Genomic DNA, 25,818 nt, shown 5'->3' on the forward strand with positions numbered 1-25,818 from the left:
GTATCTTTTCTTCTAGCCTGAAACTTTTGAGCATCTTTTTATCAAGCACCCCGAAGCAATGTCATTTGAGCCTCTTCTTCTGGAACCAGAAATAGTGCTGGAAGACATCAGTGTTACTAAAGCGTTGAAAAAAGAAGACGCACAAGATTTTTTAGTAATTGATTCAATGTTTACAAAAATGCAAGACTCTGAACGTGATTCTGCTTGCTCTAGCAGCCATTTCAATAGTAGCAGCTTCTTCGAGAGCTCCCATGATGACAAAAGCAGTGGAGAAATTAGAAGGCAGCCCGATGTTAAATACGCTACCATTATCGGTGACTCCAGATCAAGTGGGCTTTATGAACAGAAAATGAATCTAAGAAGTTGTTTTGATAGATGCTTCTTAGCGGAAGATTCCTTAGTTACCGACGCCTTGTCCAGCAGCTCTTGGGAGGTGGGAAATGGGGCATTTCTGATATTACCTGATCCGCCTGGCAGGCAACCCAGCAAGACTCTTTCCCTTTCCCTTATTTCTTCAGAGGGATTTTCCGAGCCTTCAGATCAGGATGACGCTTTCACAGATGGAGACAGTCCTGAGCGGAGCCTGTATTACCTAGGGATAACATCACTGGAAAAAAAAGAGAATGGCATCTTTTTAACAGAAGGTTCCAGGGTGATGTGTCAGTTCCGTACAACCAGTCTGCTCAAAGATGTGGGGTTTCTTCAGCGTGCACCGCCTAATTTAAATGCGTTTATCCAAAGTAGCCTTAAATATAACGCTGTTGTGCCGTACATGCCGCAGTTTCAGATGACTGCCGCCAAGGTGCAGGAGACCACAGAGAAAAACTCTTAAGTCATCCCAGTATCAGAGTCTGATACTCTGAATGGGTTTTTAGGCATTGATAAGTTCCTCCATTTTTCCCCTCTCCCGACTGCTTTCAGGAGCTCTCCTGTTTTGAAGCCGGGTAACTGGCCAGGATTTTAGTAGGAAGAAACTCCACGTCTCAACCTAACTGTCAAATGCGAGGCCTTCCTTTAGAGATTTGATGGGGTTCAAATCAGTCCCTGGTGCCAACTTCCCTGTCCCTGATGCCTGGTAGGTGTATGTCTGAGCGCCCCGCTGGAGAACTGCATGTGAAATTGGACTCTGTGCCGTGGCTGTTGAGGCCAAGAGGGCTGGATGTGATCCCAGTGGCGCCCGTGCCGATGCTCGGTAGCTCCGGGTTAGGCTGTGGCCTGTCCGTGGGGCAGAGCCATGGGCAGCGCCATAAGCCCTCTGTAGCTGCTGCCACGAACGTACACGGCCACCGCATTGCTCCTGCGCAGGCAGCACACTGCGGCACCTCCCTGGTGTCATCAGTGCGTGACAAGAGATGACTGCTCCAGCTGGGGAGAGGCGGAGGGGTTGGGGCTTTTGCAGGCCGTGCTGTGGAGATTCTCGAGGGCTGGGAAGGATTCGAGCAACATTCGCCGCACGGACACAGCTCCTTTCTCACACTGTTACTCAAGGCCCATTACAGTTCCCAGCAGCTTGTATCCGGTGGGTGCTTGCAGCGTGGTGCTGCCAGGCAGGGCCACGTGTCCCCAGGGGGGAGCACAGGCGGTGCAGACCAGACACGTGGTTCTTTGCTCCTTTTAGGAGTAAAGTATCTCTTCAGACATGTCAGCAAACTGTGCTGAAAGAGCTTGTTCTTGCTTCAGCGTTTGCTTGGGGACTCCACGGGCGAGAGGGAGAGGGGTGCCCGAATGTGTAGATGGAAGTATGTGTTGGTTTGGGGGGGAAGCTGGATAAGAGTGGGCATTCCTCTGGGAATGATTTCTAACGGTGCTACTGGCTGAGCTGCCCTGGACCGGTGCAGCCAGCAGACGCTCAGAAAGAGTAACACTGGGCCATGGTGCATCAGTACGTGCTTGAACTGGTGGCGAATGGATACACTGTACAGACACCAAATATAGTTGTTAGGGGTCTTTTCTCCAAAATCCTGATGTATTTACTGCTTAGCAGACATCTGTGTTAAATTGAGCCTGTGAATACCCAAATGGCCCACACCTGAAAAAGCGGTCAGAGTGCTCTAGTTCAGTTGTTGAGAGTGAAACCCTGACCAGTGATGGCAGACTGGTGGCTGCTGCTGTGGGGGCTCTTTTAAAGGAAACTGAAAAGTTTCTGTAAAAAACTGTGAGGGCAGCTGACGTGTGCTGAGCAGTGCCTGGGTGTATAAAACACTCCTTGAAGAAGTAATGGTGGAAGGAGCTAAAGGCAGTACTGTGAGCGGAGAAAGAGAATCAAAATTCTTGTGGCTACATTAATTGTGGGGTGTTATCCAGGTAAAATGATGGACTTGGAAGTAAAATGTCCACATTTTTGTTGCTGAACAGGAGAGTCTGGTAGAAATGGTACTGCCGTAAAATAAACATCTCTCCCAACCCCCTTCTCTAAGAGCCCACAGTAGAAAAGGCAGTCATTTGTCCCAAGGATCCTGTATTTTTCATCTTTGGTGACTGGCCTGGCTGGCTGGGCTTGGAGAAGTCTGTTGACCTTCACAAGCCCTGCTCCGCTCAGCTGGAAGGCTTCGGGGGGAGGAAAATCAGATCTTGCCACCACCGCTGTATTTTCTGGGATAAGCAGGTAAAGAAAACTGCACTTACTTGCAAGCCAAATATATTTTTTCTACTTCATAGTTAGTAAATATTTTTGTATATATGCCTTTTCAAAGAACTATTTTGAGAAGCTAAGAAAGATGATTACATTGTGTATTCCAAAACTAAATTTATGTAAAACTTATACAGGCAATTAAAAACAAAAGGGCAAACCCCAGCAACAATAGGGAATGGTAGGAGCGGTGTGGAAGCACTAATATTTGTGAAAGAAATCCTGCGGAGCAGAAGGGACCAAAGCGAGTATCTGTCTCCACCTTGAATTTAAGACAAGTGTTAGGGATGAGCCCGCTGCTTTTTCTCAAGCAAGCTGCTAACCTGGCTGGTGCTGGCGGGTTTGTTTCTGGATGTTGCATATGACAGATCTAATGGACTTGTTTCTGTATGGCAGGGGAATTACAACATGTTTTGTGTTCGTTGTCAAAACTCTTCTGTCACTTGAAAATGTGGTTGGAGGCTGTAGGGAGAAACGTGAGCGTTCCCATAGAGTTCCAGGAGTAAAGCTGTATTAGCACCCTGGTGAATGCTGGGCTCAGCATTCATCTGAAAAAAGAAATTCACTCGTGCCAGCATGTTAACTTGATGTGGCACAACCTCCAGCGTCCCGAGAGTGCCCAGGGAACAGAGCTGGGTGTTGGATTCTGCTTCTCCTCGTGGTTTGTTTGTCCACCAGATCCAACACCTGAAGCAGGAAGATGCGGGGCAGCTCCTGTAGGCCCGCTGCCCCCCCAAACCCACCCCACTAACGCCACGGGGATCCCTTGCGGGGCAGCACCGGCTAGGGTGGAAGACCTTGATTCCTGCACATCAGCCTCCTCTGGCCACCATGGGGAGCAGAGCTAATGGGAGCTATGGAGATGTGGCTGCTGCCCTGGAATAACCGGAGAGACTCCCCTTCTGCTGCCCCTGCAGCGCAGCCGTCCGCTGGAACTTCGTGGTGGGATGTGGTTAGGGAATCGCTGGGATGTGGAAAAGGGTGGTGCGGTTCTCTGCAGACTGGAATAATAACCACATAGTTCATCATGAGGTTTGGATTTCCTTAATTACAGCGTCTAGAAAAATTCTTTAGTTGCGGTTGAAGATCAGCTGTCTCAAGAAATGAAAGCTCACATTGATTTTACTGTACAAAGTCCTTACCCAGTAACTCTGGAAGGACAGGAGCACGCGTAGGCACGGGAGGGCTCCGCTGCGTGACCCACTGAAGGCTTTCCCGGGAAAAGGCAGGAGTAACCTGTGCGCTGTGGTGCAGGACTCCGATGGGCCTCAGAGCTGGTGGCAGGAGAGCGTCCGCAGCCTGGGCGTGCTGCGGTGACTGCTGCGGTGCCTGCAGCTGGGCTCGAGCGTTGCCTTGTTAAAAAGCAGGAGCGCAGACAGGCTGTCCTCTGTGGGAGGTACCTGGGTGCAGGCACCTTTGGGAGTCCGGGCTGTCCTCCTGGGTGCCTCTCTGCTGTCCTGGTCAGGGCTTTTTCCCAATGGCCAAGCAAGTGGTGCTCCTCAGAAAAACAAATTGATCTGGTATTTACAAAACTCCCCACTGTGAATGTAAGAACTACTGTAAACACCGGCTGATTTCTGCTCCAGCAAAAAGGAAAGATGTGTAATTACTGTGGCCGCAGCAGTGCGATCCCTCGGTGTCCGTGTGCCTTCTCTGAAGCAACCGCTGTGCCCTGTGTGCAGTCCCCGGGTTTCTGATAGTGCTGGTAACGCCGGGTCCCAACCCGCAGGGAAGGGCAGGATGCAGCTGTACGAGTTTATTCAATAAATACTTCCTGAAACTGCCTCTCAGCCTGGCATTTCCATCAGTGTTGAATGGACATTCAATCCCGCTCCTCACCTTTCTTGGCTCTTGTGCAAAGCCAAGATCTGCATATCCTGAATCCACCATCTGCTGCCGTCTGCCCTGCTCTCTGCTTACGGTTTCAGCTGCGGCCACTCCTGCAGCAGCACCGGCCTGTGGGAGAGGAAGCGAAGAGCTGGGGTCACTCGGCTGCCGCCTTTTCTCACCATTAGTTTTTCCCCTCAGCCTCGGGTTGATATGTTCGTGTAACACAGCTGAGCTGCTCCCGTCTGTGTTTGCAGTGGTCTCCTTTACGCAGCAGCTGATCCATGTGCTTCACGCAGGAGCCAAACCCTGTTTTTTTTATACCTGGGCCGGACAGCGATGGGCAGGTGCAGTGCCTGGGCAGAGGCGTTTGTGAGGTAATTTTCAGGGTGGTTCTCCCTGCGGAGCTGTGAGCAGCCAGCCCTCCTGACTTCGCTGGGTGGCCTCGTGTCCGGCGGTCGGTGCCACAAGCAGGGCAGGCGCAGTGGGCCCTGGGCTGGCTGCACGTGCCGGGCGGCTACTCTTCTGCCAGCGGTTGGGCTGTGGCTGTTGGAGATCTGAGACTCCGTTCCCCCTGATGTGCTGGGGACACGCACCACCCACGTCGAGGGAACTCTGCTCGTGCTAGCAGTGAGTTTGTGGATTTTTAAGAGCACGTACAAGGTTATTAAGTCCACAGGAACTCCAAGGGCTCTACAGCAGTTACACCTGCAAGCACAACCCTCTTTCAGGCACACTTCCTATGGAAGGGAAATTTAAATACACTATGACATCTTTAAGGTTATCAGAGTAGAACAACTGCTGTACTAATCTCCCAAGGAAGATTTTTCCTGGCAGCTGGACTGCTGTAGCCAGATGGGAGGCGGGCCCTGCCCCCCACTGCAGACCGACGGCCCACAGAGGCAGCAAGTGCCACTGGGCACGGCTGCTTCCCCCAGTGAAGGGCTGGGAGGAGAGGGTTGCACCAGGAGCTGTGTGCTCTAAGCAGTCTGAAATGGAACGGAGCCAGGAGTCCACGCTTGGTGTCTCCTGGGCTCCAGCTCCATCTTGGCAAGAGACCTGGGAAGTCCCTGCCAAGAAACAGGGAGAAAGTAGGGAATGGGGTCAGGCGGTGACCTGCATCAGGGGAAGAGGATCGCCGGGGGCAAAATGGCTTTTGGCTGATGACCTTCATCTTCATCTCTGGCCTGACATGGTTCCCTCCAGCCGGGGCTGCTCCTGGGCTCGGTGCTGAAGGGACTCACCTGCCCTGTGGCATGGAGAGGGAAGAGAAATGCTGCAGAAATGCATTTTGGAGCATCTCCGGGGGCGTGGTGCCACCCTGAACCTGCGGCTCGGCTGCGGGAGTAACCCAGCATAGTTCCCATTTGCTCCTAATAGTGAAACTCTTAATGCTTCGCCATGAATACCCATATGCCTTGGCTAGAAATAACCCAGCGCTACTTCCCAGTAAAGCTGGTCATTTTTCAGAGAGATGGGGTGTTTTTGCCATGGCTCCACATCCACCAGGGAAGGCCTTTTCACTTTAAACTGGACAAGCAATTAGGAGGAACCATGTGCAGCTTCTGAAGCACAGACTAAGCCCTAATATTAAGCTCTTGCAAATTAATTTTGAAGAGCATTCAGCAGTATAGCTCATTTGTCTAAGAAAAGTAATCAAATGTGTGTCTTCCTTTTACATATCACTTGCAGCTGTTAAATGCCCCCCCCCTTTTTTTTTATTTAAACTGCAACTGGTGTATGAAGCAACAAGAAACCTCTTTTCAGTTTTTGTGTTTTGTGCGTGCAGGGTGTTAGCCTGCCTTCGAGATGCTGAGCTGTGCGATCAGCAGTCAGTGAAGTCTGCAGTAAAACAGGGTTGGGGTTTTTCTTTTCCCCTGCCATAAACTGTGAACTAATTTCTTTCTTGTACGTGGCTTGCTTTGTTGGAGCATTTACAGTAGTTATTTCCCTCTGATAAGAGTGTAACTTGAAACACCACTTTCTAAGAGTGTCAGAGTAATTTCATAATAATTTTTGTGAATAAAATGTTTCTTGTCAACGTTACTGTTGAATAGGTGTTCGCCTGCTGTAGCAAGCCCTTGCCTAGCCAGGTTAGTCCTGTCCCCCGGGATTCCCCGCTGACCAACTCCATCCCCACCCTCTGGTTTTTAAATTGGGAAAAACTTTAGAGTTTCACTTCACAGTTTACTGGACCTGGACCTGAAGAGACCAGAGTTGCTGTATAACATATAACGTTTCTATCGGCTGGCTCTCTGAACGCAACATACTGTTGTCCTGCAGTGCCCCGTGCTGCGCAGCCGGCTGCAGGGCAGGGCTCAGAGGAATCGGGGGCGGGGGGCCCCACTTTTACTAGGACGGATGATCTTAAGGGTCTTTTCCAACTTCAATGATTCCACAATTCTACAATCTGGCTCATTTGGTGCTCACACACCCGCTCTTTCTGTGGCTGCCTTGCAGGCCTAACTGATTTGAAAAGCAGATTTCTTGCCCACGTCCCTGCCCTGATCCCTGCTGGGTCAGCGCAGCTGGCACACTTAACCGGCTCCGTGCCCGCGCTGGTTTTTGGTGTCTCCCTCCCTGCTTTGAGCAAAATACTCTCGCTCTCCTGTGATGAGACGCTGCAAGGTGTCTGTGTGATTCAGAACAAGCTCACAAAGGCACCGCTGTGAGCAGCTGGTGAGCAGCTCCCTCACCCGTCACGAAGTTTGGGCCCATTTTGGGACAGAAATAGCAACACGGAGCCCTCGAGCACCCTGAAAAGCCACCGAGTCCCACGGGAGCCAGGTTGTCCCTATCTCCCCTTCCACTGCCATTGCCACTGCCCAGCATGGGGCTGCGTGGGGAAGGATCCTCCATGTCCTCACCCTGAGTTATTTTATTCTGCAAGCCCTTGGGAATTTCTTTGCCCTTCAGCCAGGTGAGCACACTGTGCACTCGCCTGCTCTGCACTGCAAAGTCCTGCTTTGCACTTGGGCTCTGCCTGCTGGGAATTGTCCCATCCCTGTGGGCAGCACAGAGCCTGGGGGGGCACCCCTCTGTCTTGGGGAGCGTGGAGGATCAGTGGATCACTTATTTCTGAGCACGTAAGGAAAAGTCCTGTGATGCAAGCAGGATTTGCAGCTGGATGTGGGAGGGGAAGAGGGACCAATGGAGGCAAGCAATGAAAACACTGAATGTTGGGGTTTTTTATCCTAAGAAATGTATAGCTAGCTTCTTGTGGTTTTGTGGGGGTTTTGCCTTTAAATAAACGCAGAATAGGTAAAATTACTTCTTCAGGTGTTTCTTTTATAGTCACTGTCTCCCTGACACCTCCATGGGCAAGTATTGAAATTTGCATCTACCTCCTTTCTCTGCATCACCTGCCATTGTGCTTGCCCAGACCAGGGAAGTTGCTCTGACCGGGGTGGCCAGGGGATAGATGAGGATGGGGAGGCAGGAGTTTTATCTGCATCAATCTGTAAAAAAACACCAACCAAAACAACCACCAAGACCAAAACCAACATGTGCTGGGGGAGAAGTATCAATATTTGGAGATTTCTATGGTTGTCTGTAAGAAATACTACAGTATGATGCACTTCTGGAGTGTCTTTTTATAGTTACATGAATATTTTGAGTAATAATGTTTTACACAATACAGCTGGTTTTATTATTCTACTTTATTATACTGCAGTATATTGTACTGCAGTAAGCTACCACTATCACTAACGCAAATTATCCCTACTGACACGTGTGGGGAGACGGCAACATGACAGGCTATGGCCAGAGCGCGGTGGCTTTGGAGGATGCACTGCAGTTACGGGGGTAACGCACGCTCTCTGTAAGGGCACTGTCTTCCTCCTTCCCGCGGTTTATGTTTAGAAGACCTGCAGGTGAGATCTGGTGAAGCAGGCGCCCACCAGCCTCAGGCAGGTTTCCATTCCCTGGTGAGTTCGGTAAATTAACCTGTGGGTACCAGCTGGGGCCAAGCTGCTGAGCACCAACGGCTATTTCTGTACCTCTTTTCTGCACAGACGTTGCACTTAATTTCCTTGATTCCTCTTTGCTGGGATGTGGTTCACCAAGCTGGCGCATGGCCCTCACCTCCCACCACAGAGGATCCAGCCCATGGCACTCAGCACTGGGCTGCGCCAGGGGAGCTGGTGGCTGGGAGATGGTGTCACCAAATAGAGTAGAAATGTCCCCCGTGTGCCCACAGCAGCTCCACTGCCCCAGCCAAATGCCTGCTATTGCCCACTTGCTCTGTTTTTTGTGGGTCACTGCTGGCGAGGGGGAGAGGAGACGCCCCTCACTGAGCACCCCCACACCCCACACCTCTCTGAGACACAGGGTCTGACTTTCTGTTGCTGCTACCAGTGAGACCTGCTCTGTCTGGTTAAATCTCAGCGTGCTGACCCAGTGACTGTTTTATGATAAAAAAACTTCTTTATGCAAGAAAATTGCCAGCCTCATCAGACTCTGCAAGAGCCTTTAGCCCATCAGGGAGCTACTGGCCTTCAGGTCTGTGCAGAGCAGGAGAGACCCCATTTCTCTCTGCAAGAGCTCAGCAGCTCCATTGTACCACCTGGTGTCCCATCGAATGCGTGCTCGGGGATGGAGGAGTGCCTGACACACCAGGACAGGCTGCAGAAATGACAGGAACCTCATGAAGTTGCAACAAAGAAAAAGGCAAAGTCCTGCACTGGGGGGAATCACACACACACCCCCCTCAGCAGCAGCACCAGTTCAGGATGGGTGCCAAGGGGCTGGAAAGCAGTGAAAGACTTGGGGGTCCTGGTGGACGCAGAGTTGGCTGTGAGCCAGCCGTGTGCTCCTGTGACAGAGTCGCCCCCCAGCACCCTGGGCTGCGTTCAGAGCACTGCCAGCGGGTCGAGGGGGTGATTTAAAAATACAGAAATGAGCAATACCTGCTTCAAACAGTTACCCAGGCTGTGATTTTGCTGTGGATATTCCAGTTTACGTGTTCTCTACTGCAGAAAAAGTAATTAAAATGCAGGTTTCTGGTGTGAATTATGTAAGACGGAAGACCCCATTCTTCCAGTTTTCCTTCTGCTGAGAAAGCAGCAGGAGTTAATTTTGTCAAGGCTTGAATGAAATCCGTGGGTCCTGGTGTGCATACAGATTTTTCTGATGTGCAACAATAAAACACAGAGATTTCAGCCCCCGACCCCGTGGCCAGACGCTGCCACTGACAAAGGCGCGGTGGCAGCATTGTGGCTCTCACAATAGAGCACTGCGCTACTGGCACGCAGCCCCAGGAAGACCAAAAGGACCCGCAAAAATAATTTCCTTTCAAGAAGAGCCAAACTGGAACGCAGCACCCTTGTGGATGGAAAACCACTCGGTTTTGGCAGGTGTCATTCTGTTCATTGATTATCCTAAACAAAAGAAAAGTGAATTATCTGTGTGAAACTCTAATTAATTACTACCCATCAGGAGCTTCTTATGCAAGAGCTGTCATCAGCAAAGCAGGGAAAGGCACTGAGAAACTCTCCCTAGGAGATCTGAAAATCAGTCTTGATGGCTTATGAAATAATGCAGTGTCCTGCTGTTAGGGAATGAATGGGAAAACAAATGATGAGGAGAGAGGGAGGAAAGGAGATCCTGGGGGGCTTTTAATGTTGATAAAAAGCGGTGGACAGCAAGGTCTGGGCTGTGTGGAGCCTGTGTACGATAAAGGTCACGGCAGCGCACACCTCTGTTTCTATTTCAGCTGTAATTAGAGCGTCTTGTCTTGCCTTTCTTACCACCAGCAAAGCACAGCGCCTCTTGGCATAGTCCTAGATGGGTTGTTGCCGAATGCAAGTGAAGCTCATTTCCCATACCTGAAAACTACTTTTAAACCATCCATTTATGTCTTTAAACCTGAGCACAGCATTAAGGACAAGTAACAAACACAAAACTTTCTGGTGCTACTTTTACAAAGCTGCTTCTCAGCAGAGAAACTCACTTCAATATTGAAACCAACTGCTTGTCAGCTGTGTCACTTTGCAAAGAAGAATGGATGTGATGGGAAAGCCAAGGAACAGACTCACTGTTAATCCTCCCAAATCAAAACTGGCAAGGCAGCACTGGGAGACACAGCAGGAGACACAGCACAGGCTTGAACTTGTGCTGGAAAGAAACACTCAGAGACTTACTTCAAGCTTCCAATGATGATTAAAGATCTGGAAAAGAAAAGCCTGGCAGTGAAATAATTATTTAGTCTTCTGCCTGCCTAATGTCAAAAGCGAGCTGCAGAGACCTGCTGCTGTTTTGCTAGAACAGCTTGCCATCCCTCTGCTTTCAGTTGTGTGGTCATGAAAACACCAGCTGAAGAGCTGTGCGGCCGCTGCTCCTTACGGAGTGGGGACTGTCTTGCTCCTCAGCTCCAGGGCCAGGGGAGTGTCCTGCTGGGGGGCTCGGGCCTGAGCTCCCTTTCTGCGCTGCCCACTGTCCCACACACCCAGGCAATTTCTTCCACCTGGAGCAGGAGGAAAGATGGCTGCAGGGAGATTTCTTCCTACAACTCTATCTAATATGAAGGTGTTTGCTGCGTTTCCTTTTGTCTTCAAACCATGCGATTCTGAGACATGCTCTGAAAATACAGACAATGTTTTGTTTCGTGTCTTATAGCTATGGGTCCTCTTTTTCCAATCAGTTGGATATGAAAATAGATATTGAATTAGGAGCCCTGTCTTTATCACTCTGCGATGACTAACATCCAATTTCCTATCTGGGGTTTTAATAGATTGCTCTCTAAACCACTTGGAGCTATCTAGCTGAAGCAGCTGCTCCTACGTTGCTGCATTAGCAAGGTTAAAACTGCACTAGCTTTCGCAGAGATCTAAATTCAGCACATCTAAAGATATATTTCAGTGCAAGGTCTGTTTTGTGACACGTTCATGCTGCTGCCCAGAACCATTAAGTGGTGACAGTGCCCAGAAACGCAAGCCAGGCTAGCGTCAGTGTCTGAGGCAGACGAGGAGGGCCGAACGCCAGCAAGGAACAAGCTCTTCACAGCCCGCCCGGCTGTCGTGAGCAAAGGAAGGAAAAATTCTGCTTTGGTGATGATGCAGATAGCATGGGTTTAGAAGAAGAGATTTTACCCCACATTTTCTAAGCTGACCCTGCACCTTCAGAACCCATTGCTAAAACCCTCCAGCCTGCTTACTCCATCACCAGCAGACATAAACCAGCTGGTCCTGTATTTAGCATTCCACTCTGCTACTGTTGAATGTACGGGAAAATAGAGGGGGGCTTCAGAGAGCGTGTATTTCCACTGCTGCCACGTAAGTGAGCAGAACAAAGCATTAGGATTGAGTTTAATACACGCCACGCAGATCACAACCTGAATCTTGTCTTGCCTGCCATTAAAGTGGTCAAAGACACAGCTGACATTCATTGCTCTAAACAGCTGTTGTTTATTTCATCTTGTTTTCTTCTAACTTCTTTCTGTTGGATCAGCTATGGTCAGGCTAAAACATAGGAGGTTTTGTTGTTGTTTTAAAAAATTGCCGTTTTTTGTAGGCAAAAGGGAGTGTGCAAAAACAGGGGAACTTTTCTTGTCAATTTGAGATCCTTTTTCACACTCAAAAAAACCCCCACACAATTAGGGTCTAAAGACTACATGGCTGCTGCTTTGGTATGCTTTTAGAGAGCTGATGTTAATTAGCTGAGCCTAGTAAATGAATTGTTTTGTAAAATTAGTTATGTTAGTGGAGTTGTACCCTGACTGAATTAGATACGTTTTTTGGACATGATTTTCTAAATCTAGCGAAAAAAACTAGATGCAAACAAGAAAGCTAAATAAGACCTTTGTAAGCCTCCTGACATGCAGAAAAATCATTTCCCTGTGCATTTACCAGATGAACCCTGCAGATCGTGTAGCTGCCATCTGTAGCCAGTGCTGCTGATAGACCAGGCACAGTTGTTCAGGTGTCACTGCGCTGACACAGAGCAGTCCCCCAAGAGAAGGCTGGGCTACAACGGCTGATACTGCTCTGCAAATACTGCGTGTCCACGCAGTCCTTCTGCTGGTGGTTGTGGATTGCCAAAGACTTCAGATGTTCGTGTGTGAGGTGCAGCTTTCCCTGGTCTGCACTCTGGATTTGTGAGCTGGTGTGTGTGCGTGTGCAAAAAAACCTTGTGCTGCAGACCAAGCTGGAGATGAGCTGCAGAAGAGGAGTGAAGAAAGTCACCTTGTAAAGAAGGTTGATGATAGTAATGGGTGCTGGCAGTCTGCACACAGCACTGAGCAAGCCCGAGGACACAGTTACAGCGGACGGCTACAACTGTTCTGTGCCCTATTTACGAAGTATAGTGACCTGTAAGAGGAAAAGCAGAACGTTGGCTCAAACCATCAAAAGACTGTGAGTCCTAAGGGGAATGATGTCATTAGTCAAGATGAAGAACTGAAAAAAGGGACAAGAAACATGGGAGTGCTGAGAGCCAGTGTTCATCCTGCTGCTGATTTACCTCAGGGAAAGTGCTGCACTGTACCAGTCTCGCTGCAGCCCTGCGCAGGCCGTTTGGAGCCACGCATTCTTCAGGGCTGATCAAAACACGTCAAGAGCTGAAGGAAGGAAGTGTGAAGTGGTAGGGACATGTCATCTAGACACCTTATGGACTTCAAAGATGAAGTGTCACAGCCCAGTTCACAGACATTTACCCAGACTCAGACTTACAGATCGAGACCAGAGAAGGGCGGCAAAAGTCTATGGAAGAAATGCCTGTTCCATTACACCCAGCAGTGCAAAAGGTGGGATGAGCCTGCTGTACATGCCTCATGCTTAGGATAAAGAGGAACCCTGATGTGGCTCTTGACATTTTTCCTGGGAGCAAAAGAGAGAAAAATCACTTTGCAAGGCATAGGCACATGTGAGAAGTAGAAGGGAGGGCCCTGAGCAGCATCACCTGGGGCCCCCACCCCTGCCCAGGGGCTCTAGTTAAGCTCAGTCTGGGCTGTGCTGAAGAAGCACTTTGTGGCTCTGTTGCAGCTTCATGTGGTTCATGGACTCCCTCGATCCCTGCCTGCGGGCTGGCTTTGCCTTAGGCCTGTCTCATCATGATGGACCTGCCCAGCCACCACTAGGATGCGTCTCCTCCTCCAGTTACTATCACTGGGATGTGTCTCCTCCAGTTACTGTCACTGGACCTGAGCCAGCCAGGGCACCGCTGAGCCCAGACCTTGGGATGGAGGCTTGGAAGTCTGCCTGGAGTAAATGGTGAGGTAGCAAGGTCTGTGTTAGAACAAAATGGGCTTAAATGTGTTAAGTTGCAATAGCTGGGTTTTGGGTTTTTTTCCAGATTGCTTAAAATGATTTCTTCTAAGCAGCTTTAAGGAAATGGTATGTAGAATAAATTATTTGGATGATCATATACCCAGCTTGGGCTGGTGATTTGCAAATATCCTGCCAGAAATACTACTGTGTGAACAGAATCATGGAATAACGGAGGTGAGACGGGACTTACAGAAATAGTCTAGTCCACCTTCCTACCCAAAGCAGGGTTGGGTAGGGCAGGCTGCACAGGGCTGTGTCCAGATGGGTTTTGATAGCTGAACAAGCTTAAGGTATAACTTGCAGAAGTGTTATTTTCTTCTACGGAGAGCTGGGTATGCAAGAATCATCACTAGGGATCTCCACGATTGATGCAGAGAGGCCTGCTGAGAGAGTGGGTTGAAACTCCATTGAAATTGTCTGTTTAGGGTAAATGATCTTAAACCTGTTTCATAGTAGTGTTGGGCCTTTAATATTTGTTTCAAAGTAAGCCTATTTTCCTATTCCATGTAAAAGATTAATGTTCCATTAAGCTAAGTGGATGGATTACTGGCACTTCACAAAATCAAATATTTCCCAACAGATGAAGTATGCTAGCTTTAATGTCAGGACTTAATTTCTTATCTGTTACATTTATTATTTGTGATCAGATTAGTTGATTAGATGGAATTTTAGCTGGTTCTTCATAAAATACAAGGACCTTCCAGCCTTAGCTGTTACGCAAGACAAGAGCTGAAGAATATTGTTAGCAGCTATTTTTTTCACAGAATTCGTCAACATCCAGCCAACAGACCAGCCCTCCCTCCTACAGTTTTATAAACTGGGCTGGATGCATCAATACTTGGGTTTTAGGCTGCCAGCCAGTGAGTCCTCACTGTGAGGATTAGAATTATTCCCCAGCAGGTTTCTCTGAAAGTGTCAGCTGTGACCCTGACCACCAATTTCCACTTTGACCCTCTCAGGGATTTAGATATTCATAAAAGGCTCAGCCGAATGAATCAGCTCTGTGTCTGACAGAATTGTCAATACATACTGGGTGGCTGAGGTGGAGGAAGAGGAGTGAAGTGCATGCACTGATAGGTGTACACAACCAAGGCTGTAGAGAAGCTATAGCACTGGCTAAGCGACACAAGCTTTTTTCTTTCTGAATACTTTGCCTGAAAAGAAACGGTCTTGTCCTGTTCCCCCTGCTAAAACCAGTACCTGGTCCCTTGCAGGCAAGGTTAAGGTGGTACCTCTTGGGCCTGTTACAAAAGCTGTTGACCCTCGAACCGAATCAATGGGAACACCCAGCTTTTCCAAAACAGGGCACAAAATAACCCACCTTCCTGCTGATTATTTTTTTTTCCCGCTCTGTTAAGTATATTTTACAGGGCGCACAGTGCTTCCAAGCTAGTGTCTGTGATGATGCCCCAGGGTGAACTGTTCCCTGATGCCTCTTAGAGCCCAGCGTACAGAGGAAAATGGGAGTCAGCCATCTCAGCCTCGCATCCCAGAAAGTGCTGTGATGTTACTTCTGCACTGAAATGTTGTTGTCTTCAACAAAAATATTCTGGTTTTCAAACTTATTTCTGAAGGAGAAATCATCCATGGAATTACCCTCATTGGCTTATGTCACCACTGCTTCCAGTCTCCTGATGTCCCGACTGCTGCAGGCTACAGCTGGATGCTTGTTTATTAAACAAGGAATTCCTGTGTTTGCATGCCATCCTCAGCTTTGCTTTAGGGCTGCATAGAAGTACACTATGTTTAAAAACTACATTGCATTTTAGAGGATTTTAAAACTAATAAAATGAGCTTCAGCGGTTTAGTAAGCTGCGACCCTTCTCATACGGAAAGCTAGTTGATCTTTTCTAGGGAAGCTAGTCTGTCGGGTGGTAGGGCTGCCTGGATTGCTATATTTATCTGTTTATATGCATGGCTTGGGAATCAACAGCAGCCTTGTCATCCACTTGTGAGAGTGAAAAGACTTATTAACAGCCTCCCAAATGAACTTTTGAAGGGGTAGGAAGTGCATCCTTCACAGCACAGTTAACTGTTTCATGCATTTCTCACAAGTAGGCTTCTAATAATACTGCAAGGAAGCTAAGCAGGGACGGAGTGTCTGCCCTACACCTTGTTGCTCTTGCTCAGTCTGTCCTTTAAAAGCAAAGACAAGAATTCTTCTACTTCTGATATTAAATGTGGAGGGTAAATCTCATTGCCTGATCACAGGAGCACAGCCTCTGTTATACCACATTTAATTCCCCTCTGTTTGATGTATATGAGCTTCTTCAGTTATTTGAGCTGCAGTGGAAGGACAGAGATGGGAGCACAAACATTCATTAGTTCTGCCCAATGAATTAATTGATTTCTTACAGTATTTAGGGTGTTTGTTTCCTTCCCTGATTTCCATGCTGTCCTATTCATCTCCCTGCGGCCTCCCATCAGTTTTCACCTGAATTCCTTCCTTTCTCTAGTACCAAGACCTTTATGGAAGAGGAGGGAAGATAACAAAGCCATCTGGGTTTAATGAACTGAGGGCACAGAGGAAAGAAGACAATTGTGGGGGGAGGTACTGGTCGTCTTCTCTGCTTGGTGTTGGCAGTACTAGGAAATCTCCTCCTGGTCCTCTCTGAGAAAAGCAGTTTTGGAGGGGAGGGGGTAGAACAAACCAAGAACAAAACTAGAAGATTGTGCAAAATACCACAAAATGGGAACTGTCTTCTCAGCGGAAGTTCTGGGGCTGTGCTGCCCCTTTGGGGAGTGGTGGGGGGCACAGGAACTGGGAAGCCTTTCTGCCAGTGATGTCCTTCATGGTGCCTCCCCAACTAACCAACCAGCAAAGAGACTGGGAAAAGAAGTAATTTCACCTTAGGCAGAAGAACTTTCCTTTTTCTTTTGGCAGTAAAGGCTGCGTTTCCCTTTGCTTCCCTTATTTTTAGTGTTGCTAATACCAGCAATCCTCATCCAAAACACATTTGCTTTTACTCCCTTTCTATTTTAATATGCAACATATCTTTTTACTTTTTTGACAGTACCTCACTGAAGCAATTTATTCTGTTCTGTACAAGCTCTCCTACCACATTTATTGCCAAAGTATTTGAGTGCATTAAGCAAAATAACATCTGCCAGGTTATTTGTCTTCTGTCTCCTCAGGAAAAAGAGGATGCAATAGTGTCCTAGTTTGGTAAGTGGGACTTTTTCCCCATCCTCTTTTACATCTATATTGTGGGGTTTTTTTATTTATTTTTATAGTAGAGAAAGCAAAGCCCAGGAATTGGACATGTCCCACGGAGCAATAATTGGTGACACATTAATGAGGTTTACTTCTTGGTTCACTCCATAACCTCAGATTTTGTCCCAAGAGCTCTACTTTCTGGTCACAAAGCTGTGCCATCCCTCCACTGACCAGCAGTGACGGTGTCAGCAACACTCTTCATCTTACTGGGCAGCCTTTTGGCTATGGTGGGCTTGCAGCATGGAGGATTAGGAAGGTAAAAACCCTGCATTTGATTTTGTTCTGTGGGGAACTAGAGTCCAGGATGGTTACCATTGGTGCTGCCAAGGGGATGTTCTGCACTGTCCTGTATACTAGCTTGAGTTTCTGAAGTGCTGTGAGCTGCCTTCCCAGTTGCACCATGTATCTGTACTTCAACTGGGAGGCGATGAAAGCATGAAAAATCGCAATCGAATCATACACCATAATGGGACAGAAATGGTAAGAAGTCACCTGGAGATGATGAGGAGCATTACTTAAGACTGGCAAGTGAAAGCTCAGTGTCAACAATGCATCCAAAGAGTTACTGCCTGAACTGACCGCTTGTGCATCATCTCCTTGTTGTTGGCACTTGAGTGTTTGGCACCATCAAGTGTCTGTCCACTGCCTGGTATGGGCCCTTGTAAGCAAGAGGCCCAGCAGTGGAGGAACACTGTCCCATGGCTGTGAAAGATGCCCCCCTTCAGAAAGCATTCAAAGCCTTGGAGTGTATTATCCTGCCAGTTCCTGTGTGGAAGGCAGTGGGATGCCAGGGTTAAAAGTTGAAGCATGAAGTGACTCTGGAGAATGAGAACAGATGCCTGCCTCCTACCTACTGAGAGAAGGAGAGTAATTCATCGCTGCCAATAAAACTGCTTCATCTCTATGCCTTTGCCTAAATTTGTGCCAAGCTGTATCACTTTAGGAGAGGTGCACTTGGAGGTGGCCTTTGGGCAGCTTCTCTGTGGACTCTCGCAGGAACTGGTTTGGCCATGAACAGTAGCTGGATAACCAGATGTGCCACAAGCAGGAACCTTCAGGATTTGCCAGACAACTGTGTGTCTGAGAGGGAAATAGATGCCTGTGGGCAATGATGAAGGCCTTGATTATACAGTATTGGTCAGTGCAAGTTGTCTGTAACCTTTTCACAGACTGGCAGGATATCACTCAGATTTGTGGATATTAAGTCCTTTAGGATGTTTAGAGTTTCCTGATGATGAAAAACTTGTGCTCATGAATGGTATTTGGTAAATATCAGTACAGCGGTGTAAGAACAGTAAGCCTTCCAGCGTTCAGTTCTAGTGCAGATTATGAGTGCTCAGGGTCAGTGGAATATCTTAATGCAATGGATGACTTCTTGAAGTTGACTTGGCAGATTCAGCAGAGGAAGGTAAGAATAACACAGCCTGTGATACAATCACAGCATGGCCTCTAAGCAGGTACTTAATTTTATCCTCCCTGTATCAGCTGCCAGTATTCAAGTTTCCAATAGGATGTCAGAAAACCAGAGCGCTGTGAAGAGAGTAGCATCATTTGAGGTTGCTGCTGCAAGCTAACAGGCAGCAGTAACAACCAGGTCCTCCTCCCATCAGGGTGAGACACTGCTGTCTGTTATTTGGCTTTGAAACTTCACCAGTGTTTGTGAATTGTTGACTGAATCGGGATTACTGGTATTTCTTGTTGCCAGGGAGTTAAAAAGCTAGTATGTGCTGCCTGAAAGCTGTGGGGGACTAAGAGTAAGATTTTAATTTTCCTGGCTTTGTACTCTAGAAGATAGGGGGTTCTTTTAGCCGTTTGGGAATTTTGTGTCCTGCCATAACTCATGTATGTTTGGTGCTTGCGGTTAAGAGACAACTCTCCTAAATACTCCATAGCCAACAATCAAGGATTTGCCTCAACCTAAACCACAGAGATTAAATCTAGAATCTAGAGAAGGGTTGACCACCTCAGGTTTGGCAACGCTTCCCTAGATTCTAGATTTAATCTCTATGGAGTTTCACAAAGTTTAACACCCCTGCACACCAGACTCGTGATCAGATGTCTTACATGACTTGCTGACCAAGGCAGCATATGGGGAGGGGGAGAATCACCTTGTTTCTACTTGCTGCTCTTCCATGGTATTGAAATGATACAAACGGTTTGGCAGCCCCGGTTTTGTAAAAGGTATTGGCATGTTTTGAGAGGCCTAGCAAAAACTGTAAAAATGTTTGAAGAGGGGAGAAAACACCATGTATGACTAATTTGAAGAGCTCAATCTACTTGACTTACCAAAAAGTAGCTTAAGCAGTGACTTGATTAGCATGTAATAAATATAAATGTTTGGTTTAGGCAGGGAGGGTGGAAGAATTACTATTTGAAAGCTGAAGTCAGACAAGTTCAAATTGGAGCGGTAAGTAAACTTTTTATTGCCTGTTCCTCTGGTTGCTCACTGACTGCTAAGTGGTGACCTCTGCCTTATCTTCTGACCCAGGCTGGGTGATGTTGGGAGACAAACTTTGGTCAAATACACAATACCGAACAGGAGGAAGCTGGTGAATTGCAACGGCCGATGAAGTACAGAAGGTCAGACTAGACCTGGTGCTGGTCTCACTTGCCTCTTCTGGAGGCAGTTGGGACCTGTGTGCCATATTCTTTCCCAAAAGCACACCCTTTGCGTGACAGAACAAAGGTGTTCTCTACCTAAGGATGAGGCTTGGGGCAGGGAAAGCCTGTATATTGGTGCGGATCAGTACGTGTCCATCCCCGTGAGGGAGTGTATGGGGCCGTAAGACACCACAGCACCTTCAGACCTACAGTGCCATCCTGACCTGAGGCTCAGCTCCGTCTGAAGCAGGGCTCCTGCCATGCATTGCCACAAAGGCTGCTTTGGCCACTGTTGCTTTGCACCAGGGCAAATTATCCCCGGACAGCTGCTTAGTAAAGTGATGTGGTACCAAGTGGCCTTCCTCTGCAGGAACTGCAGGCAGCCACATAGGCAAAAGCCTAGCTGGCTGCTCTGTAAGGTGATAGCTCCTGTTTCTGCTGAAATTCAGCTGGCATCCCCGTTGCCCCAACCTCTGGTGTCTTGCTTTTGTGTGAGATAAAGGCCAGCTCCTGTGACCAATTGTAAGCATCCTTAGTTCCACATCCAACCATGATTTTGGGAAGAGATAGTAGTGCAAATCTTTCTTTTTGGGGACTTCAGACGTGATAGGCTACGAAATGTTGGGAGTGGTAGTTTATTGGCAAAGGGAAGGATGAGTTGATAAGTTGTAACAGTGCAAAACATTCTAGAGAAATGCTTTTAAGTTGCTTCAAAAATTCTGGCACTGCGGCATCTGTATTCATGGAGGCTGCCTTCTGTACCCTTGCTTGCAGTATGAAGTAATGAAGGAAATACAGTATATACCTAAAATTGTAATTTGAATTAAAGTATTAGCAGTCTTACAATTTTTTTACACTACATGCACAGAAATAAATTTGCCCTTTTTTGGGGGGAAGGGGGAAATAGAAACTTTGTTGATAATTAGTTCTGTATCTTCTGTATGCAAAAAGAAATGTCTGTAAATTATAGAAATCTCTCAAGCAGTTATTAACTCTTAGTTTTACCATAGCGTAACTGAACAGCTATACAGACAACCTTTTTTTCCTGTTTATGATTGTGGTACAAAACTTTCATTCAGTACTGTTCTTCTACACTGCACTGCATAAAGACTGGTTTATCAAGATCTGGTAGGGTCTGCACTGTGCATTTGTGGGATACAAGGGTATGGGATCATACTTGATCAAGAATTATAACAAAGCAGCCTTCTGTTCGGTTTCCAGAGGCTGTAGTCATTAATCCCTGGGAAAGAAAACAAGGGTCTGTGTGTCATCCACAAATAGCAAGTTTAACTCTTAATTAAAAAGGTTTTATAATGAATGCACTTTATTTTTGTGTTCTGAGGTGTTGGGAGTTGGTGTGGGTTCTTTAAGCCTTTTACATGTTGCTCCTCAGCTGGGAAGACTAGAAACTTCCTCTTGTAAAATGTGAACTAAGTTCTTCACATCATTACTCCAGAAACTTGGCCTGTGATAAAGACATCAAACGCCCAAGGATCTTGCATCACTCTTAGGATCAAACAGAAGCTCCTGCCGTAACGAAACCATATAAAATGAGTTATCCTTATCTTCCACATCATGGGTGTTTGGGGGTGGTGTGACCAGCGAGTGGCTTCAGCATACAGATGCAAGATGGTGTGCCATTTTTAGGATACTTTGCCACCTTTAAGGTAAGCTGCTGCTTGTCTGCCACCTGAGCCAAGTGATGTTGGTGTGGCTTTCTGTGCCTCTCGCAGCATACAGGGCTGTGTACCTTCAGGGGGCCGTGCTGGGGCGTCCCCTGTGCCGCCCCTCACAGTGTACAGGGCTGCCTACCTTCAGGGGGCCGGTGGCTCCTCGGCCGTGGCTGCGCTGGCCGCTCCGTCCCTCAGGGGGCCGAGGGCGATGTTTCCCGAGGCAAGTCCTCAAGGCGCGCGGGCCGCTTCCTCTCCCGCGCTGCCCCCGCGGACGCAACGCTAACGCCAGGCCGGCTGTCCGCCTCGCTCCGGCGGCGAGCGGCAGGCTTGCCCTCAGCGCTCGCCTTCCCCCGGCGGGGGGGCCGGCCAAACGGGCTGGCGAGGCCCGAACGCCGGCGTGGCCGCCCGTCCCGCGGGATTGAGGCGGGGGCCGCCCCGCTGGCTCCCGCGGCGGGCGGTGCCGGGCCTGGGCTCCCCCGGGGCAGGGCCGAGGGCTCCGGCGGGCCCCGCGCCCCCTCCCGCTCCCGCCGCAGGGCCGGCCGCCGCCGCGCGCCCCTCGCCGCCCCCGCCCGGCGGGCTGGAAGCGGGGCGCTGAGGCGCTGAGGCGAGCCCGCCCCGCGCCCGCAGGGGAAGCGCCGCGCTCTGCCGGCAGCGCGGGGAGCGGAGCGCAGCCCCGGCAGGTGGTGGCCCTGGTAGCTGAAGCCGCCGCCGCCGCTCCTTGCTCCCGCTACCAGCGCTGGCTGGGGGAGAGCGCCGGAGCCATGGAGCGCTGAGGAGCGGCGCTGACTGGGGACCCGCAGAGCACCCCCCCTCCCCCCCGCCGGCGAGGACGCCGGGCTGCCGGCGAAGGTAAGCGCTCCCCGGCTCTCCGGGCTCGCCGCTCCGGGCCGGGCCGGCAGCGGCGCTGGGCTGCCCGCCTGCGCCTCGCCGCTGCTCGCCTGGCCGGGCCGCCGCCCGGGACGGGCCCCTGGCAGCCCCCCGGCAGCCCCCCCGGCGCCGGAGGTACGGGGCGAGGGGCGCGGGGGCCGGGGCCGGGCGCTGCGAGGCCCGGCGGGGGTGCGGCCTCCCCCTGCGCGCCGCGGGTCTGGCTGCGGGAGACATCTGAGTCACTTGTGGGTCGTTTCGGTGGTTTCTGCAAGTTTTGTCGTATTGAATCACATGGCATTAAGAACTGGTAGGGTTTTTTTTTAAAAAAAGGTAGTGGTTTTCCAGAGAGGGAAGATGCACTTGTATTTATTTATTTATTTATTTATTTTCTTGCAGTCTTTCTGAATTTCTGTTAGAATTATTCATTTTACTTCGCACCTGTTAAGGCTGTCTTGTTGAAGCATCGCCTCTCATTTAAACGAGTCGGATTCTCGGGATGGGATGGGATGGGATGGGATGGGATGGGATGGGTGCCACGCTCTGCCCGTGAGCAGGGTCTGGTATCGGCTGCCTGCCCAGCGGGGCCGGCACCCTTCCAGCTGCTGGGGTCAGTCCTCCCAACGCTGCTTTCTCCATGACATTTTCTCTTCCAGGCTTTACAGCTATGCATCATGTTCACTAACATGTGGTTTGAGTCAGTTTGTTTTTTCTGGTTCTCCTTTTCTCAGTTCGGTGCCTGGTGGGAGTTGTGAGTTCAGAGAGGATCTGGAAGTTGAGCGTTTCCTCTGCGGAGCTCTGCACCGGCTCTGAGGCAACAGCTGCCTGCGAGCCCCTGGGTGCCGCACAGGCTGGCGGAGAGGGGTGCTCCTTTCCCTCCCTGGGTGAAGGTTGAGGACTGATAAATCAGCCGTGATAGGCAACGAGCTATTTACTGTAGATCTCTCAGGGTGCAGTGTAGCCACGGAGGCATGGAATTGTTTTGTGTGTCTGCTGCAGTAGGACCTACCCCAAGAGGTCCCCTACGCTGGAGAGGGAATTCCTGGTAGATGTGTAAGGTATCTTAACGGCACAATTGATACAATGCTTTTTTTTTTCATTTGAAATTCTGATGTCCAGAGGAAGCACCAGTGAATAAGCTGAATAATTGCATTGGCACATTTAAAATCAAATGAAACGGGGAAGTTTTTATACCGCTATGAGCAAGATGCTTGTTTGCTGCATCCCTCACCATCAGCTTCAGAGATGGTGGCCAGATTGTAAATAAATCTCTGATTTATAAATCATCTAGAATCTAAAGCTCTTTAGTAAAAAGAGTGCTTTTCTAGTACACTATTAAGTATACTGGCTGCATATAGCAGATTATTCATTGTAATTATCTGTCTCTCTTGTCATCTAATCTATTCTAATACATTTCCATGGGCCTGCTCAGGTACTCCAGGTACAGCTACATTTTACTTTATTCTCATCTTTGAACATTTTAGATTCCGGTAAACCATTTTAATGTAATGCTTAAACATGAATCTGAAGTAAAATACAAGATGCAGCCTTGTTGCCTGCTTCTTCCGAAAATATATTTATGGAAGTGCCACAGAGAGTTTCGTAGCCTGCTTTGTCATCTTTCCTCTCACTTTTCTCAGTGCTCACCAGCCCCTCTGTTTGCCCAGCGCTGGCAGCTTTGTGTCCCAGACCTTCCTATGCTTCCCCAACCACCCCTGTACTTGCTTCCCAGCTCTTTCCACCTCACATGGAGGCCTCTTCTTATTCAGCATTCAGATCCTTACTGAAGAGTCTGACTTACCTGTCAGGAAGTTTGTAACGGATTAGCTGTCTAATCATCTCCGTGAACAGTAGTCTTGTTTAAAAAGTCATTACAGTCAACTATCTTGAATTTCCATATATTAAATGGATAGCCATGGATAGGTTTGTAAAATCCTTCCTAAAACGGCAGTTTTAAGCATTGACAAGTTAGGCCAGTTGGGCTGATTTGTTTTACGCGAACAATCCTGCCCTGGAGTGATCTGCATTGTACAAGCTGTTCCGGTATAGATGTGAGTAGTTCTTACGGATTGAGAAAATGGTGCATAGACATACCTTTGTTTGTTTACATTTAAAGGCTATTATGCAGCAAATAAAGCATGTAAGTCTTTACACTAGTTCCATCAGTAAATTAAAGTGTCTAGTTATGGCAGTAGGATAAATATAGCTGTAGCGGATGGAAAAAAAAAACTATTAGAAAGGCGTAGAACAAACGATGATGTGAAAGTGCTCCCCTAAACTTGAAGGCTATTGCAAACAAATATGTGTCTACATATATTAAATATGAAGGAATTACTATCCTTTTGCTTTAGAAGCAATACATACATTGCTTCTAAGGCAAAAGGATATTAATCTGATGTTATTACTCATGCTCTGTTTTTCCCCCTGTATTTCCCATAGTTTAGAGAATTAAAATAATTTGTCAGCTTCACTTTCAGATTCTTGCTGCTGCAGTGTTTTGGTTTGAGGCAGTGGAGAGGAATGGTTATTTAACTGTTTTATGTAGAACATTTTAGCTGAATTTCTTTAATTATGAACAAAGTTTTCAGCTTTAAAAACTTGCTTTTACAAAAAAAAGAACAAATTGATAGCGTCGTGTCGCTTGCTAAAAACATACATGAAGGGCCTGTTTCTGCTTTCTGTTAGTGCCGTTCTGAGTGTGAAATGCCATTAGCTCATGCCACTGGCTCTGCTCACCTGTAAGCCCTACATGCCATTATATTTCAAATAGCTTAAGAGTATATCCCTTATTCACATTAACATATTAAAAAGTGTGATGAATGGTACAGAGAAGGTAAGTTAAGACCCTTTTTCCTGGTCATACAATATAAAAACTAGTAGACATGCAGTGAAATGGAAAAATTCAAGACTGTTAATTGTTTTTTTCATTAGATATATAATTAGTTGGGTTGGGGGACTATTTGCTAGAGTGTTCTTGAAGCACAGAACTTGTCTAGATCCAAAGTAATTTCTGTAAATCACAGAAGTATCCAGAAATATGAAAAACTTTGCAAATACTAAAGAGACAATTTTGGAGAGCTGTAGAAAAGATGTAAATGTTTATCCATCATAGCTTAAGCCAATCCCTGAGAAATAAGGCTTGGAGGAAACTTTCTAGGAGAGCAGATTATTCTGTGTCTGCCTACAGCAGAATTTCTTGCACTTTCTGTTGAGGCATCTGGCGCTGCTGTCAGTGATGAGAAAATAGATTAGTGGATGATGATGGATTAGATCTGTGGCTATTCAGATGCTTAAAATGTGTAATTCTGTAAGTGCACATGTGCACTCTGAGTTTGGCACTTTCTCATGTTTGTGCACTTAACAGTGCACTTTGCTTATTTTTTTTAGCAAGTCAGGGGACAAAAATCCAGAAAATTCCCCTGTAGTTGTCTTTGCTTCTCCCTTTTCTTTCTGTGTAATCTTTTTTGTGTGTGTGTTTTGTGGGGGTTTTTCCTCCCCTCCGTCCATCTCTCTTTCCTGAATGTTCTCTCCTCTTTGGAAGCCAAGCAAGGAGTGTTAGATGTATTTTTCCAGTGGGGAGTGAGGAGGCAAGAGGAACCAAAAGCTAAGTCATGGGCTGGATAGTGCTTTGTGCATGTGTAGTTTGACTGCCTCCTTCAACCTAAATGTTGTCTTTCACCTGCTGAGAGATGGCCAGCAGGCAGAGGGGAGGGGAAGTGTCCCGTTATGGGGGGAGGCATTGCC

At 48.1% G+C, this 25,818-nt stretch overlaps 2 protein-coding genes across 8 annotated transcripts in view; both read left to right on the forward strand.

Annotated features, from left to right (window-relative positions):
• The window catches only part of LEPR (leptin receptor), a 43,747-nt gene extending 39,333 nt beyond the window's left edge, over positions 1-4,414 (forward strand). For all 7 annotated transcript variants that reach the window (XM_040610007.1, XM_040610009.1, XM_040610005.1 and 4 more), the window contains one exon: positions 17-4,414. In XM_040610007.1, coding sequence (XP_040465941.1) covers positions 17-832 — 816 coding nt within the window. In that variant the 3' untranslated portion in view covers positions 833-4,414. The remainder of the gene's footprint in view (positions 1-16) is intronic.
• A 17,535-nt stretch (positions 4,415-21,949) lies between these two features.
• PDE4B (phosphodiesterase 4B) overlaps positions 21,950-25,818 on the forward strand; it is a 216,344-nt gene continuing 212,475 nt past the window's right edge. Inside the window, exon 1 of the mRNA XM_040610287.1 lies at positions 21,950-22,059. The gene's annotated coding sequence lies outside the window, so the exon portion shown is untranslated. The remainder of the gene's footprint in view (positions 22,060-25,818) is intronic.

The sequence above is a fragment of the Falco naumanni genome, chromosome 11, assembly GCF_017639655.2.
Source record: "Falco naumanni isolate bFalNau1 chromosome 11, bFalNau1.pat, whole genome shotgun sequence".
Lineage (NCBI taxonomy): Eukaryota > Metazoa > Chordata > Aves > Falconiformes > Falconidae > Falco > Falco naumanni.